The sequence below is a fragment of the Sturnira hondurensis genome, unplaced genomic scaffold, assembly GCF_014824575.4.
Source record: "Sturnira hondurensis isolate 20B ecotype Veracruz unplaced genomic scaffold, ASM1482457v3 Scaffold0007222, whole genome shotgun sequence".
Classification (NCBI taxonomy): Eukaryota; Metazoa; Chordata; class Mammalia; order Chiroptera; family Phyllostomidae; genus Sturnira; species Sturnira hondurensis.
Genome location: NW_028079853.1, coordinates 2,419,210 through 2,435,166, shown reverse-complemented (window position 1 = coordinate 2,435,166; position 15,957 = coordinate 2,419,210). Strand labels below are relative to the sequence as shown.

General features: G+C 41.3%; 1 protein-coding gene across 3 annotated transcripts in view; it reads right to left on the bottom strand.

Annotated features, from left to right (window-relative positions):
* Window positions 1-15,957, bottom strand: part of POLQ (DNA polymerase theta) — a 148,036-nt gene that overhangs the window by 35,198 nt on the left and 96,881 nt on the right. For all 3 annotated transcript variants that reach the window (XM_037051537.1, XM_037051539.1, XM_037051538.1), the window contains exons 21-24: window positions 13,012-13,149; window positions 11,415-11,589; window positions 1,299-1,425; window positions 438-559 (exon numbers count right to left, since the gene is read on the bottom strand). In XM_037051537.1, coding sequence (XP_036907432.1) covers window positions 438-559; window positions 1,299-1,425; window positions 11,415-11,589; window positions 13,012-13,149 — 562 coding nt within the window. The remainder of the gene's footprint in view (window positions 1-437; window positions 560-1,298; window positions 1,426-11,414; window positions 11,590-13,011; window positions 13,150-15,957) is intronic.

Here is a 15,957-nt window from a genome sequence, read left to right as displayed (position 1 = left end):
ACTTCCAAATGTAATGATGACAAAAAAAAAAAAAAAACAAAACAGAAAGATGGTGTGCCCTTACTGGTGAAGAGATGAGAGAAATTGAGGAAAGTAAAGATTGGTTAACAAAGACAAATGCTGTACCGAAGTCAAAGAGGACGAGGACCTAAAATATCCATTGAATTTTCCAAAAAGGTTTACAGTCACCATGGAAAATGTGGCTTCAGCAGACCATTGCAATGAGCATACACCACAGAAGTTTCCCCCAGAACAGATCATAAAGACAATGATGACTGTTACGGACCTGGCAACACAAAGGGAAACAACGGGCTACACAGAAGAGAGGAAAGATGGAGGGGCCAATGCATACTTTCAGGCTTATTCGTAATGCAGGTTTTATCAGTGCTTTGAAAAATATCCCCACATCAGTGAGAATAAAACCACCAGCATCCTACCTGGAAAAGGCACAAAGGCATGCCGCACACTGACCGAAAATGACACTCCTCTGTCTGGGGTTCTCTGCTCCCTCTGTGTCTGGTGCCCAGAATTCAGGCCACAACTCTTCTTATTTCCTTCTCTGTCATGCAAACAAAATCATCAGCAGGATATGAAGCAATCTCAAATATGAGAAAAAGGCCTGATTTTTCAGTAAACTTAGTATTTCCATCTAAGAAACTTAAAAACCTTATTATTTGAAACTCACTTTAAAGCTTAACAAATATTCTATACTTTTTTAAGCAAATATTGAATTAAATAGGAAGTAAAATATTTCTTTTTTTAAATGCTTAATATGTGCTAGCTATTGTTTATTATTGTTCGATTACAGTGGTCTCCACTTTTCCCCGTTACTCACCCCTGCCCACCCACCCCCACCTCTCACATTCTATCCCCCCTACCATTGCATTTCTGTAAAAGCCTTTCCCACAAACTGCTTCTGAGATAATTCACTGGCATTTAGCTCAACAAATCTCTTTGACCAAATCTAATGTAAATTATATGTGCATTTTCTTTCCTTTGTGTGTATGTGAGGAAGGCAGAAGGGGGGATGTTCCTGACATCGGTAAATTCTTCCCTTTAGTACTTGACTTAAATAAGCATGTGATGGTTGACTTAATTAATGGCCCAGGTTTTCAGCCTTTCACTATCAACTAGGTTCTTTACAGACAAATTCAGGATTTGAAACTAGTGCCTAGAGTAGAAACGTGTCTACCTAAAACAAATTTAAACTATTTTCATTATTTTGCAAAATAGACTATTTTTGAGCCATCCATGCTCATAGAAGTATTTTAACGCAAGTACAAAGAAATAGTGTCTACCTGCCCATGGGAAGTAGGCCTTTGCCTTGGGCTTGCGAAGGTGGGTTCTCTCCTACTAGTGTTGGCATTTGGATCTCAAAATCTCTTGGCACACTCTGAATATTTGGTTCTGTAAAGGTTATTCGTCCTAAAATCAAACAGAAAAAAGACAACATTAGGGGGAAGTTTTTGACATTTATCTTAATAGTAATTACATTTCTGAATTATCTTAAAAATGCATGTTCTGCCCTGACTGGTGTAGCTCAGTAGATTGAGCACGGGCCTGCCAACCAAGGCATCGCAGTTAGATTCCCAGTCAGAGCACATGCCTGGGTTGCAGGCCAGTTCCCAGCAGGGAACCCATGGGCGGCAACCATACATCGATATTTCTTTCCTTCTCTCCTTCCCTTCCCGTCTAAAGATAAATAAATAAAATCTTTAAAAAAATGCATGTTCTATTATTGATAAAATACATTTATATTTAAATATTTTTCATCATGTTCATGTGTCTAACAATGTCTAACAAGAACCATCTCAATGTAAGTGAGTATGGGAATCAGCTATAATACATTTTACATTAACCTAGCTCTCTAGAAAACAGGCTCATGATACAAAGTAATTTGATAGAGAATCAGATATTAGCACTATCAAATGTTAGCAGTTGTATTAATAAGTAAAGACTAATCAAATGGATCCTAAGCAAAGTGACTGTTGGAGCCTTTGAAACCCAGGAATGCACAAGATAAAGAAAAGAGGATCTGGAGCAGAGGAGCACCTGAGTGCTGAAGAGAGACAGGTTGGGAACCACCCTGAACTGGTTCAGAAGCTGTAATCCCTGGTGGCTAAACCTGAGTAAAGGACCTTGGAACCATAAACCACTTAGGAGGCAAAGTTTATCCTCCTTGCAAGGACACTGCCTTGGCCCCCATTCTCTTCACCCTCCTGGGCCCCAGCAGATGACTGATTAGCCAATGACAGGTAAGATTCCTCAAAGGAGGGATGACCCAAGACAGGCATGGTCGTGAAGGGGCCCACAGGAAAGGACTTGGAGGGCTATAGAAAAAGAGGGTGATGGACCCTCACCCCTCAACTTTGACATAGCCTGAGTCTTCATTCTGTCTTCCAGAAATCTCCTAATCCCTTGGCTGCCTTACTGCCCCTGCCTGACTTAACCCTGAAACAATACTTTAAGCCTGAAACAATGCTGGTGCTGGGTGCAGCCCTGTGCTGGAAAGGGCGGGTTCCCTAGGGTGATCAGGCCTAAGAAAGAATGTATAAAATCCTGCGAAAAGTGCTTTGCTAATACTCTCAATTTAAATGATAAGGGTACACTTCCACCAAGATGGAGGCATAGGTGGAAACACTGTGCCTTCTCCCACAACCAGGTTTGAATACAATAAGGGTTTGGAGAACAAGGACACACCCAAAGACCAGAAAATTGAATTATACGGAAGTCCGACAACTACGAACCGTTCAATGGGGACGGTAAGAGAGGCAGAGCCAGCAGTGGAGCTGGGTCGGGCAGGACAGATCCCCCGACCTAGGCCCGCAGGCAGCCGGGAACCAGTCGGGATGTGGGGCAGACTGACCAAGGTCGCACATTCACACACAGTGAGACGGACCACGCAGGCCCCAGGGGGCGAACCCAGTGGTGGAGGGCTGACAGTGGTGGCACACTCGTGTGCAGTGGAACGAAACACGTGGGCCTGGTGACGGTGGTGGCTGCAGCACTGGTGGGGGCTGCGGCGGGAGGTGGCAGACGGGAAGCCATTGTCCCTCTTTGACCCCGCCCCCACATACAACGTCACAACCCAGCGACTTAGTTGCCCTGTTCTAGTGAACACTTTAGGGCTCTGATCCTGCTACAGAACAGGCACAAACAGCCCAAAAGATGGCGCAAGAAGAACTCAAAGTCCCAGAGCCAATAACTCTCAGCGACCGAGAAATTGCCAGCCTCTCAGAAGCACAATTCAAGACACTGTTTATCAGGATGCTCACAGAACTGGTTGATTATAGTCAAAAATTAGAGGAACATATGAAGGCTAAACTAATTGAAATGAAGGGAGATGTCCAGGAAAACTATAGCGATGGAAAGGAAACAGGGACTCAAATCAATGGAATGGACCAGAAGGAAGAACAAAACATCCAACCAGAAAGGAATGAAGAAATGAGAATTCAAAAAAATGAGGAGAGGCTTAGGAACCTCCAGGACATCTTTAAACGTTCCAACATCCGGATTATAGGGGTACCAGAAGGGGGAAAGAAACAGCCACGAGTGGAAAACTTATTTGAACAAATAATAAAGGAGAACTTCCCCAGTCTGGCAAAGGAAATAGACTTCCAGGAAATCCAGGAAGCTCAGAGAGTGCCAAAGAAGTTGGACCCAAGAAGGAACACACCAAGGCACATCATAATTACATTAGCCAAGACTAAAATGAAGGAGAGAATCCTAGAAGCAGCAAGGGATAAGGGGACAGTCACCTACAAAGGAGTACCCATCAGACTGTCAGCGGATTTCTCAAAAGAGACCTTACAGGCAAGAAGGGGCTGGAAAGAAGTATTCCAAGTCATGAAATCCAAAGACCTACAACCAAGATTGCTCTATCCAGCAAAGCTTTCATTTAGAATGGAAGGACAGATAAAGTGCTTCTCAGATAAGATCAAGTTCAAGGAGTTCATCATCACCAAGCCCTTATTATATGAAATGCTAAAGGGACTTATATAAGAAAAAGAAGATGAAAAATATGAACAGTGAAAGGACAGCAAAGTCACAGTTACTAACAACCACACCTAAAACAAAAGCAAACCAAGAGGACAGCTAGATCAGGAGTGGAACCATAGAAATGAAGAACACATGGAGGGTTAGAAACAGGGGGGTGGGAGGAGGAGAAGGGGGGAGAAGGCACAGAAAATAGCATAGAGGGTAGGTAGAAAATAGATAGGGGGGAGGGCGAGAATAGTGGGGGAAATATAGAATCTAAAGAACTTGAGACACATGGTTATAAACTAAGGGGAGGAGAATGGTGGGGGAGGGAGTGTGTGGGTGGAGGGGAATGAAGGGGGGAATAGAACAACTGTAATGGTATAATCAATAAAATATATTTAAAAAATAAAAATAAAATAAATGATAAGGGTACAAGCATGAAATGAGTTTGTTCCCAAAGTTTTATAGCCCTTTAACTATCTGACCAGGACTGAAAATAAGCCCTCAGAGTTATTTGAATGTCATCTATTGTTTAATCATTTCTACCTGACAATGACTGATGAACTTTACATATACACCCTGTATTTTTATGCAAATTAAGCCAATAAAAGCCTGTCAAGGCAAGGGTCCGTGCACTCTCCCCTTGAGAGAGTAGCCATGCAGTCCCTTTTCCTCCACAGGACTTCAGTGGTCCATGTGAATTTGTCTCATCTCATCCACAACACCACAGACACTACTGGCCAGTGTCCGCATCAACAACTGGCTAATGTAGAAGATGGTGGCAGTGAGAGGTGGAACATCACTTTCTAGACATTGCCTGGCCAATTTTCTTCTTTATCATCATCATCACTCATCAAGAGAATCAGTGCTAACATGGGCATAGCTGAAGACTAGAATTAGGTGGTTAATGATTTGTCTAGGAAACAGAAAGCTATTTGTTTAAATGCTTATACAATTTATTTTCCCAAAAATATTTTACCTTTTATTTGTTCACTTACTGGTTGAATTTTTCTAGAACACCTAGCATTGTTCAAAAAAAGTTTGGGTAACTGAGTTTGTTTTTTGAAATTTTTGTATTACATATATAGTAACACACTTTATGATACATCATTGTAATAGGCTCTCTACTAGCTACTATATATAATTCCATCTTTTAATGAATCAGACATTTTAACTACCTAGAATATTATTTCTGAATAAACCTGTGGTATTATGCCCTTGTTATTTAGCTTTTAGGCAGGACTTCTGGTCAAGATGGCAGCATAATTAAACATGGCTTGCCTCTTTGCAAAACCACATCAAAATTACAACTAAAATATAGAACAACCATTGCTCAAAACTGACAGATTGCATTGAATGGAAGTCTGACAACTACAAAGTTAAAGAAACCACATCCATCCTAACTGGTAGGAAGGACGCAGATGCAGAACAGGCTGGTCCCACCCTTACATGTGGTGGATAAAAATTCAGGAGGGATATTTCAGGAGTCAGGTATCTCAACCCCACACCAGACCCTCCAGACCAGGGTTCCAGTGCCAGGAGAAAAGTCCCCACAACTTGTGGCTGCAAAAAAACAGTGGGTATTGAATCAGTGGAAGAAAATCCTGAGCCCCAAGCAGTTCCTCTTAAACATCCCACCCATGGACTCACCTACACAAAAATTCACTGCCTTTGACCTCCAGCACGGGGGTAGAAGCTTGAAAGGCACCAATGGCATCCAGTGAGGAGGAACTGAAGTATCTGACATCAAGGTGAGCATAGGCCATCATCCCTTTTCTAAAGTCCCCTCCCACAGAGCCAGAGACTGGTTCCATATCTAAGACTCCATCAACCTGGTTAACACTGCCTGACCCACCTTGGAGATCCCCAGAGACTCTGCCTCACCCAACTTTTGGGACCATCCAAGCTGCTTTTCCATATAAATAGCTGGTCTTGACTCAGGCTGCACAACTTCCTAAATCCTCTCAAACAATCCCCTCAAAGTAGCAGCTGGCCTCAGTAAGCCCCAGGACTGGCATTAGCAGCAGCCAACATAGATTCACATCATGGCCTCACCTGGGTATCTCCAAGCCCTGCACAAGTAGCAACCAATTTAGATTGCTTTATAACTCAGGAAGGGTGTCCCCAGGCAAAACAGGTGGGGACTGCTCTTGGCCTGCAACACTCAGGAAACCCCAGGGCCAGAGCACCCAGTGGACAGCTACAGACCACACTGGAGCACCACCACCCTGCACCTGCACAGCTGATCCTCCACAGAGGGTGGAGGTTGGTCGTAAGTGGTAACAGACATTCCTTGCAGCTGACTGGCCTGGGTAAATCCCTCCCATTGATCTGCCAACAGCAACCAAAATCAACTTCAAAAGAAGAATGTATTCAGCCCACACAAAGGGCACACATCAAGTACCCAGCTTCAGTGATAGGGGAGGCTGTACTCTTCGACCCTACCAGACACCTACTACATGAGGCCACACCATCAAGACAGGGAGTCATAGCATCTCTAGCTAAGGCATAGAAACAAACACAGGGAGGCTGCCAAAGTGAGGAGACAAAAGAAACGTGACCCAAATGAAAGAACAGATCAAAACTCCAAAACAAGAGCTAAACAAAATGGAGATAAGCAATCTATCAGATGCAGAGTTCAAAACACTGGTTATAAGGATGCTCAAGAAACTTAGTAAGGACCTCAGCAGCATAAAAAATACCCAGTCACAAATGAAGGACACACTAATTGAAATAAAGAATAATTTACAGGGAAACAACAGTGGAGTGGATAAGTTGAGAATCAAATCAATGATTTGGAACATATGGAAGCAAAACACAACCAATCAAAACAACAAGAAGAAAAAAGGATCCAAAAAATGAGGATAATGTACACAGCCTGTCAGACAACTTTAAGCAATCTGACATTCACATATAGAGGTGGCAGAAGGAGAAGAAATAGAACAAGAAATTGGAAATCTATTTGAAAAAATAATGAAAGGAAACTTCCCTAATTTGGTGAAGGAAATAGACATGCAAGTCCAGGAAGCACAGAAAATTCCAAGCAAGATGGATCCAAAGAGGTTCACTCCAAGATATATCATAGTTAAAATATCAAAGGTTAAATATAAAGAGAGAATCTTAAAAGCAGCAAGAGAAAAGAAGTTAGCTACCTACAGAGGAATTCCCATAAGACTGTCAGCTGATTTCTCAAAAGAAACTTTACAGGAAAGGATTGGCAAGACATGTTCAAAGTCATGAAAAGCAGGGATCAACAGCCAAGATTGCTCTACCCAGCAAAGCTGTCATTTAGGATCAAAGGGGCAGATTAAGAGCTCCCCAGAAAGAAAAAACTAAAGGAGTTCATCATCACCAAATCTGTATTATGTGAAATATTAAAGGCACATAATTAAGAAGAAGAAGATCAAAGCTATGAAGAATAAAATGGCAAAAGTATATATCTATCAACAGTTGAATCTAAAAAACAAACTAAGCAAACAAGAATAAAGAGAGATTCACAAATACAGAGAATGTTTTGATGGTTGCCAGATGGAGTAAATGGCTGAATAGGTGAAGAGATTAAGAAGTACAAATAGAACTTCCGCCAAGATGGAGGTGTAGGTGGAAACACTGTGCCTTCTCCCACAACCAAGTTTGAATACAACAAAGGTTTACTAAACAAAGACACAGCCAAAGAATAGAAAAGTGAACTATACATAAGTCCAACAACAATGAACCGTTCAACCAAGACTGGTAAGAGGGGCGGAGCCAGCAGCAGAGCAGGGTCGGGCAGGAAAGATCCCCTGACCCAGGTGCGCAGGCGGCCGAGGTAGTAGCGCTGACCCAGTGATGGTGAGGGGCAGGCTGACTGCAGCGGTCACACATTTGCACGCAGATAAACCAGCAGAACAGTGAGACGGACCTTGCAGGCCCCAGCAGGAGAACCCAGTGAGTACACAAGGCGACGGGCTGACCACGGACACACATTCGCACTCACTGGGGCAGAGGGTGTGGCCCTGGTGGTAGGAGGTGGCAGAGGGAATCGCCATTGCTTCCCTTTGACCCCACCCCCACATACAGCATCACAACCCAGCAACTGAGTTGCTCCGCCCTGGTGAACACCTAGGGACCTGCTCCTCATACATAACAGGAACAAACAGTCCAAAATATGGCTCAAGAAGAACTCAAAGCCCCAGAGCCGATAACTCTAAGGGAAAAGGAAATAGCAAACCTCTCAGGTGCACAATTCAAAACACTGGTCATCAGGATGCTCACAGAACTGGTTGATTATAGTCACAAATTAGAGGAATATATGAAGGCTAAACTAATTGAAATGAAGGGAAATGCACAAGAAACCAATAGTGATGGAAAGGAAACTGGGACTCAAGTCAATGGAATGGACCAGAAGGAAGAACGAAACATCCAACCAGAAAAGAAGGAAGAAACAAGAATTCAAAAAAATGAGGAGAGGCTTAGGAACCTCCAGGACATCTTTAAACGTTCCAACATCCGAATTATAGGGATATCAGAAGGGGAAGAGGAACAGCCACAAGTGGAAAACTTATTTGAACAAATAATAAAGGAGAACTTCCCCAGTCTGGCAAAGGAAATAGACTTCTAGGAAATCCAGGAAGCTCAGAGAGTCCCAAAGAAGTTCGACCCAAAAAGGAACACATCAAGGCACATTATAATTACATTAGCCAAGATTAAAATGAAGGAGAGAATCCTAGAAATATCAAGAGAAAAGGGGACAGTCACCCACAAAGGAGTACCCATCAGACTGTCAGCGGATTTCTCAAAGGAGACCTTACAGGCAAGAAGGGGCTGGAAAGAAGTATTCCAAGTCATGAAATCCAAAGACCTACAACCAAGATTGCTCTATCCAGCAAAGCTTTCATTTAGAATGGAAGGACAGATAAAGTGCTTCTCAGATAAGATCAAATTCAAGGAGTTCATCATCACCAAGCCCTTATTATATGAAATGTTAAAGGGACTTATCTAAGAAAAAGAAGATGAAAAATATGAACAATGAAAGGACAGCAAAGTCACAGTTACTAACAACCACACCTAAAACAAAAGCAAACCAAGAGGACAGCTAGATCAGGAGCAGAATTATAGAAATGAAGAACACAGGGAGAGTTAGCAACAGGGGAGTGGGAGGAGGAGAAGGGGGGAGAAGGTACAGAAAATAGCATAGACAGTAGGTAGAAAATAGATAGTGGGGAGGGCAAGAATAGTAGGGGAAATATAGAATCTAAAGAACTTGAGACACGTGGTTATAAACTAAGGGGGGGAGAATGGTGGGGGAGGGAGTGTGCGGGTGGAGGGGAATGAAGGGGGGAATAGAACAACTGTAATGGTATAATCAATAAAATATATTTTAAAAGGGGGAAAAAAGTACAAATAGGTAGTTACAGAATACCTTTGGGGCTGTAAAGTACAGTACAGGAAATGGAATAGCCAAAGAACTTATACGCATGACCCATGGACATGAAAAATGTTGGAAGGATTGCCTGAGGTAGTCGGGGGTGCTAGATGGAGGGAGGCAAAGGGAGAAAAATCAGGACCTCTGTATTAGCAAAATTGATATAATTTTTAAAAGAAAAAATAGCCCTACTTTGTGCAGCTCAATGGATTGAGTGCCAGCCTGTGAGCTGAATGGTCAGTGCTCAGGGCACATGCCTTGGTTGCAGGCCAGGTGCCTGTTTGGGGGCATGCGAGAGGCCACTGATCAATGTATCTCTCGCAATTTCTCTCCCATTTCTCTCCCACTCTTTCTCCCTCATTTCCTCTCTCTCCAAATGTAAATAAATAGAATATTTTTGAAAGAAAAAATAAATAAATGACAAAACATGAATGTAGCATCATGGAACTGAATTCTAATAATGAAAGGGTTTTGCTATACTTGGGAAAACTCCTATTTCATTCCTTAAATGTAGGTACAGTATGATAAAAACCAATCAGGAAAAAAGGAATTGATTACTTTCTGCATTATAAGCAACAAATAAATGCAACACCTTTGAAACTCTAGGTTAATTTTGTTTTTTCACCAACAAGGATTTATTTTTATCAGTTTACAACAATGAAACTGAAATAGCAACAGGACCGGAAATGGCTAGGAAGGACTGAAAGGTCAGCTAAGTAGAGAAGAAGGAAAAGAGAAGGTCTTGACAACGAGGAATAAGCAAGCAGAGAAACAAGCAGTGCCCCATGGCGCCTCCATGCTTAATAACGGTGTGAGCCACTGACTAAGTGCCATGCACTGTTCTAAACACTGACATGTATTAACCTATTAAATCCTCGGGAGGGACTTCTGGTGTCGCCATGGTGGCTAATGCTGCCACTATCCAGTCACAGCTGCTGCCTCTAGTGAAATCACACTGGAAGGGAGAAGGATTACTAAATTAGGCCAGATTTTTCTAAATGCAAATAACATAACAATGCTGGCTCCTGGAGGAGAAGGACCTGAAGTATGAATGGATTTGCTTGACTTATGCTAGACTCTGCTTTGTCTTATACTGACAATAAGATTTTTATTTTTCTTAAAGCTTTCAATGTCTGGAGTCTTTGAGGCTCAGTTTCCCATTAAGGGAGAATGCTTTGAAGAGGGATTGCAAATACCAATTTCATAAATTAATCATGTTTACCTTGTGGGGGTGAGAAACAGTTTGTTCTTTTAAGACCAAAATTAAAGTGTGTTTGGTATATAAATAAATGAATAAATCCTCAGGATGGTCTGATGAGGTAGAACTATTATGACCCTGCTTTATCATGAGGAAACAGGCGGTGAGAAGTTAAGTACTTTGTGTAAAGATTCACAGCACCAGGATTCAAAACTTACAAAAATCTGATACCATCCATCTAAAATGCCTTCCCTATGAAAGGCTTAACACTGCTCTTACTTCCACCGCATACTGCATTTGGCAAATATTTGGAGTTTTGTACTGCCTAGAGCAGTAAGACTGTTTTCCTCAGCATATGATACTAACATCTACACCAAGAGGGCCATGAGACGCCCAAAGGGCTCACAGCTCTCTGTTCTAATAGAATAAAATAAGCTGCTCACTTATTATACAAAAGTCCCACATATCTACTTAAATTCGACTTGGAGAGAATCTTAAGACCTTCAGGAGAGGACTGTAATTAAAATTAGATTAAGATCACTGACTCAAATAGTTAATTCCTGGATATGTCCTCATCCAAAGCACAGATTCAGACATCCTGGTTACTCTACACAATACTTGAAAGCAGAAACTATATTTTACTAAATCATCTCTGTATCTAGTTAGTATCCATCTGTACTTTGGATGTAGTATATTTCATAAACATTTACAAAATTTTGTTGAACCCAAAGATCAACACTTGAATTCCTTGGTGATCATAAAAGTATATATAAATGAACAATTTTTTTCTTTCAGAATTGGATATTACGCACATTTAAAATCTCTCCTTACCTGTAGCAGTGTGTGACTGCGATACAGGGTAGACTCTTTCCATGCCAAGAACAGGATGCAGACGCCTTTCCCGCTGCAGGGGAAAGACCACTTTGGTGATGGCGTGAGTAATTCTTCTCCACTCTAATATCAAGCCTGGCAAAGGATGTAATGCCCTTAACTTACTTAAAACATCCTGACAAAGAAACACAACAAAGTAAGATCAGACTCTTATCCAAATTCCATAGAAAACTAGAATCTCTTTTAGGTACGTAATATAGCCTCAAAATTAAATTTTCTAACTTCTACATTTACAACTCAAAATTACTATTTGGACCATATAGAAATCACCATAATGCCAAAACTGATAACTTGGATTATTAAAAGCAAACATGTTTGTGCTAAGCAACATCAATTTAGATCTGCCTTTAAAAAATGAATAAGATGTCAACTTAGCAAAGTAACTGCCTCTCCACACACTCCACCCAAGAGTTTATATCATCTCTTTTTATCTCTACATTTTCCTCCTCCATTCCTCATACAATTGTAAATTTTACTTTTTTCTTTTTTGCCCTAATACTTTCATAGTTCTGTATCAAAAGAAAATGAAAAGACATTTATCTTTAACACTTTGAATTTTCCAAGCTACAGACTTTCAATGAATGTTTCAGGAATAAAAACTTATGAGGTAAAAGGGCAGTGAGGTCAAATAAAAAGTGCTATGGAATGGAGTAGAAACATCCCCAGGTCAGGCAAGTGAGAGTGAATGATATTAGGGGAAGAATCCTGCAGGATGGTAACCTGTCTCACAGTGGCTGTACTTTCCACCCTTGTTTTTCCATTGAAAACCCATTCCATAAAAATGTAAAATAAGCCCTTTTACTCTTCTCTCCCATTCATACAGTTTCCATGGATTGTGACTAGCAATTTTACTTTGAAATCAGCAGGTTAGATTCTTAAAAGAAGCTCTTGTAAAACTTACTATTTTGCCCTGGAACTGAAAAAAAAAGTTTCATTTGTATTGGCTTGGGTTTTCTTTTTCTTTTTTTAAAAATATTTATTTTTAGAGAGGGGGGAAGCGAAGGAGAAGGAGTGAGAGAGAAACATCAATGTGTGGTTGCCTCTCATGTGTCCCTACATCTGGGACCTGGCCTGCAACCCAGGCATGTGCCCTGACTGGGAATCGAACTGGAGACCCTTTGCTTCACAGGCCCATGCTAAATCCACTGAGCTATACCAGCCAGGGCTATTTTTCTTTTAAAAAATTCTTCTGTACCTTTGCTCATGTTCATATAAATATACAAATTATATCATACTGGAAGTCTAAACTTAGTGGGTGTCAATAATTAAATAATGTCCACAGGTCTTATTTTACAAACCATTACACTGTTTTAATGATAGGGAGGGCACAACCGCTGGCTCAGGTTACGGTCCAGATTTCCCATGCTGAGGTATCGCCACATTTACTGTGGGCAGCCAAACCACAAGCCAATTTGTTCTCATGTGGGTAAGTGCAAATGGTGGGCTATGTTGGATCTGGGTTTCATCAACATTCTTTGAAGACACCAAAATGCTAAAAGTAGTTCAGACTCTGCCCCGTGACTACCCCAAAGAGCACCTTACTAGTGCTGAACAATTTTCCCAGCCTTAGCTTGCGTCCATTGTCATTCCTTCTTCTGGTAGAACCCCAAATTTTCTTGCCGCCTTGGTTTTTTATCTCTCCACTTGGTGGCAACTTCAATTCCAAAAATAAAACCTGTAAGAAATTGCAGCTTCTTTAGTCAGGAATCAAATCTCAAGTATTATCATTCAGAAAACATTTTTAAAAGTTATTTGGAAAAACAACCTATATAGTTCAACTCGGACTGGAAGAATTTGGGGGCAAAGTTTTGAGTTAGTGCAGTTAAAAAATAATGGCAAGGAAAACCTGTGCGTCCACATGCTAATGCAGGCACTGACAGATTAATACTAACACCAGGCTTTCTAACATCAACTCCACAGGAATACATACTCTGCGCTGAACTACTTACAAAGAAGCTGTTGACATTGAGACTTCGGGGTGCTCTGATGGTCGTGAACTCTCCTAAGCACCACTTGCTGTGGTAAACAGGGTGGCTGCTCAATCATTTCAGCCCCACAGAGTCAGCATGAGAGACTCTGTGGCTATTGTGATCATGAAAATCAGAGAACAATAAGTAGGAAGGGGCCCAAAACACCATCTAATTCTACTGCCATAAGGCTGGACCCTGACAGTCTCTGGGCACAAAAAGTCAGGAGAAGGTGGCCAAGCCAATGCAGCAGTGAGAGCCAACATGGCCAAACACCCACTGAAGAAACAAAGGGCAGGGATCTAGGCCATGGGACAAAGGCAGGATCCCCGAGATAAATTACTTCTTCGGGCCTCGATTACATCTGTGAAATGAGGGGGTTGAACAAGATGAGGGCAAGAGGGACTAACATGTAGTAGGACCACCTACTACATGTCAGCCATTATGCCACATGCTATAACATGTGCCATCACATGTAATCTTTACAACAATTCNGAAGGTGGCCAAGCCAATGCAGCAGTGACAGCCAACATGGCCAAACACCCACTGAGGAAACAAAGGGCAGGGATCTAGGCCATGGGACAAAGGCAGGATCCCCGAGATAAATTACTTCTTCGGGCCTCGATTACATCTGTGAAATGAGGGGGTTGAACAAGATGAGGGCAAGAGGGACTAACGTGTAGTAGGACCACCTACTACATGTCAGCCATTATGCCACATGCTATAACATGTGCCATCACATGTAATCTTTACAACAATTCTGTGACAGATCTGAAAAAGACAGTCGGGAAAACTTGCTCAGCATTACATGTCCAGAAAGTACAATTAAGAATTAGAACCCAGAGTGACATAACTCTAAAGTCCTCTTTTCTTTTCACTAACCCATGCTTCCCTCTAGACCAGAGGTCAGCAAATTTTTCCCACAACAGTCCACATAATAGATATTTTCGGCTTTTCAAGGTTTACAGTCACAACTTCTCAACTGTGTGATTACAGAATGAAAGCAGACAAGCACAGTAAGTAACCAAACAGGTGTGGCCGTGTTCTAACACTGTATTTACCAAAACAGACAGTGGGCCAGACCTGGCCCTCAAGCTGCCCTTAGCCAATCCCTGCTCTAGACCAGTGCCATCCAAAAGAACTTTTTGCAATAATGGAAATGTTCTATGCTTGCACTGTTCAATATAGTACCCAGTGTGGCTTTTGAACATTTGAAATGTGGTTAGCACATATAAGGAGCTAAATTGATATGTTTTATTTAATTTTAATTAATTTCAATTTAAATAGCCACAAGTGGCAGCTAGTGGCTCCCATATTAGTGCAACTGTAGGTGAATATGATATCCTGCCTGGTTCAAAGATGCAACTTCAAGTAGGCAAGAATTAAATAGTCAGTGTGTAAAACTGTTACATCACCTTAAACAGAACATCAGTTTTAATGTGAAGACTTAAAAACAAGCTAATAACACCAAAGGCCTTTTATTTCAGCTCGGCATTCGGTCCAGGCCCAGGGCTGTGACATCTCAGTGCCCATCTGTGTCACAAGGGCACATGTTCCTGCCTTTGCTCCAAGCCTACTCGTGCTGAAATTCAGAGATCCTATATTATTTAAAAGCTCCTTATGTAATTTGATGTGCTTTCAGGTAGGTACTGCACTGGCTTGGGGAGTTCTGGGCTAAAAAACTCAAAAGAAAATATTAAAAATACCCCAAAAGTCACCACTGAATTCAATACAAATACACCACATGATTAGGAGACACAAAGTTCCTCATCTTTTAAAACATATGAATCTGTGGCTTAAAAATGGACACTTTTAAAAAAGATTTTATTTATTTACTTTCAGAGAGAGAGGAAGGGGAGGAGAAAGAGAAGGAGAGAAACATCAGTGTGTGAGAGATATCGGTTGCCTCTCACACATCCCCAACCAGGCATGTGCCCTGACTGGGAATTGAACCAGGGACCTTTCAGTTCATAGGCCAGTGCTCAATCCACTGAGCCACACCAGCCAGAGAAAAAATGGACATTTTTATGATTATATATAACATTTGTTGAGTACTTACTATGAGACGGTCACTAGTCTAAGTGCTTTACGTTTATCATTTATTCCTCAGAATAATTCTATCAGGTATTTCTATCATAACCCATTTTACTGATGACAAAATTGAGATACAAAGAGTTGATGTATTGGCTCAAAGTCATGGACTGAGTTAATAAATGAAGAAGGTAGGAATCGAACCCAAGAATTCTGTCTCTAAAGCCTGTGATCTATTCCAATATGCTATATTATTGAGTCACATCTAGAAGACACTGTAACTTCAATGCTATCAAGTAGAAGCACCAAAACCTACATTTGTAATCCCTTTAAAACAACCCAACCACCCTTTGTGGAGTCTGGGGAGAGGAGAGAACAGAACACCAACCTTTGAAAATAAAAATGGGAATACACTATGCCAAAATTTATGTAAGGCAATAAAAGTAGTAATTAGGTTTAAGATCAGACAGTCACAAAAATCTATT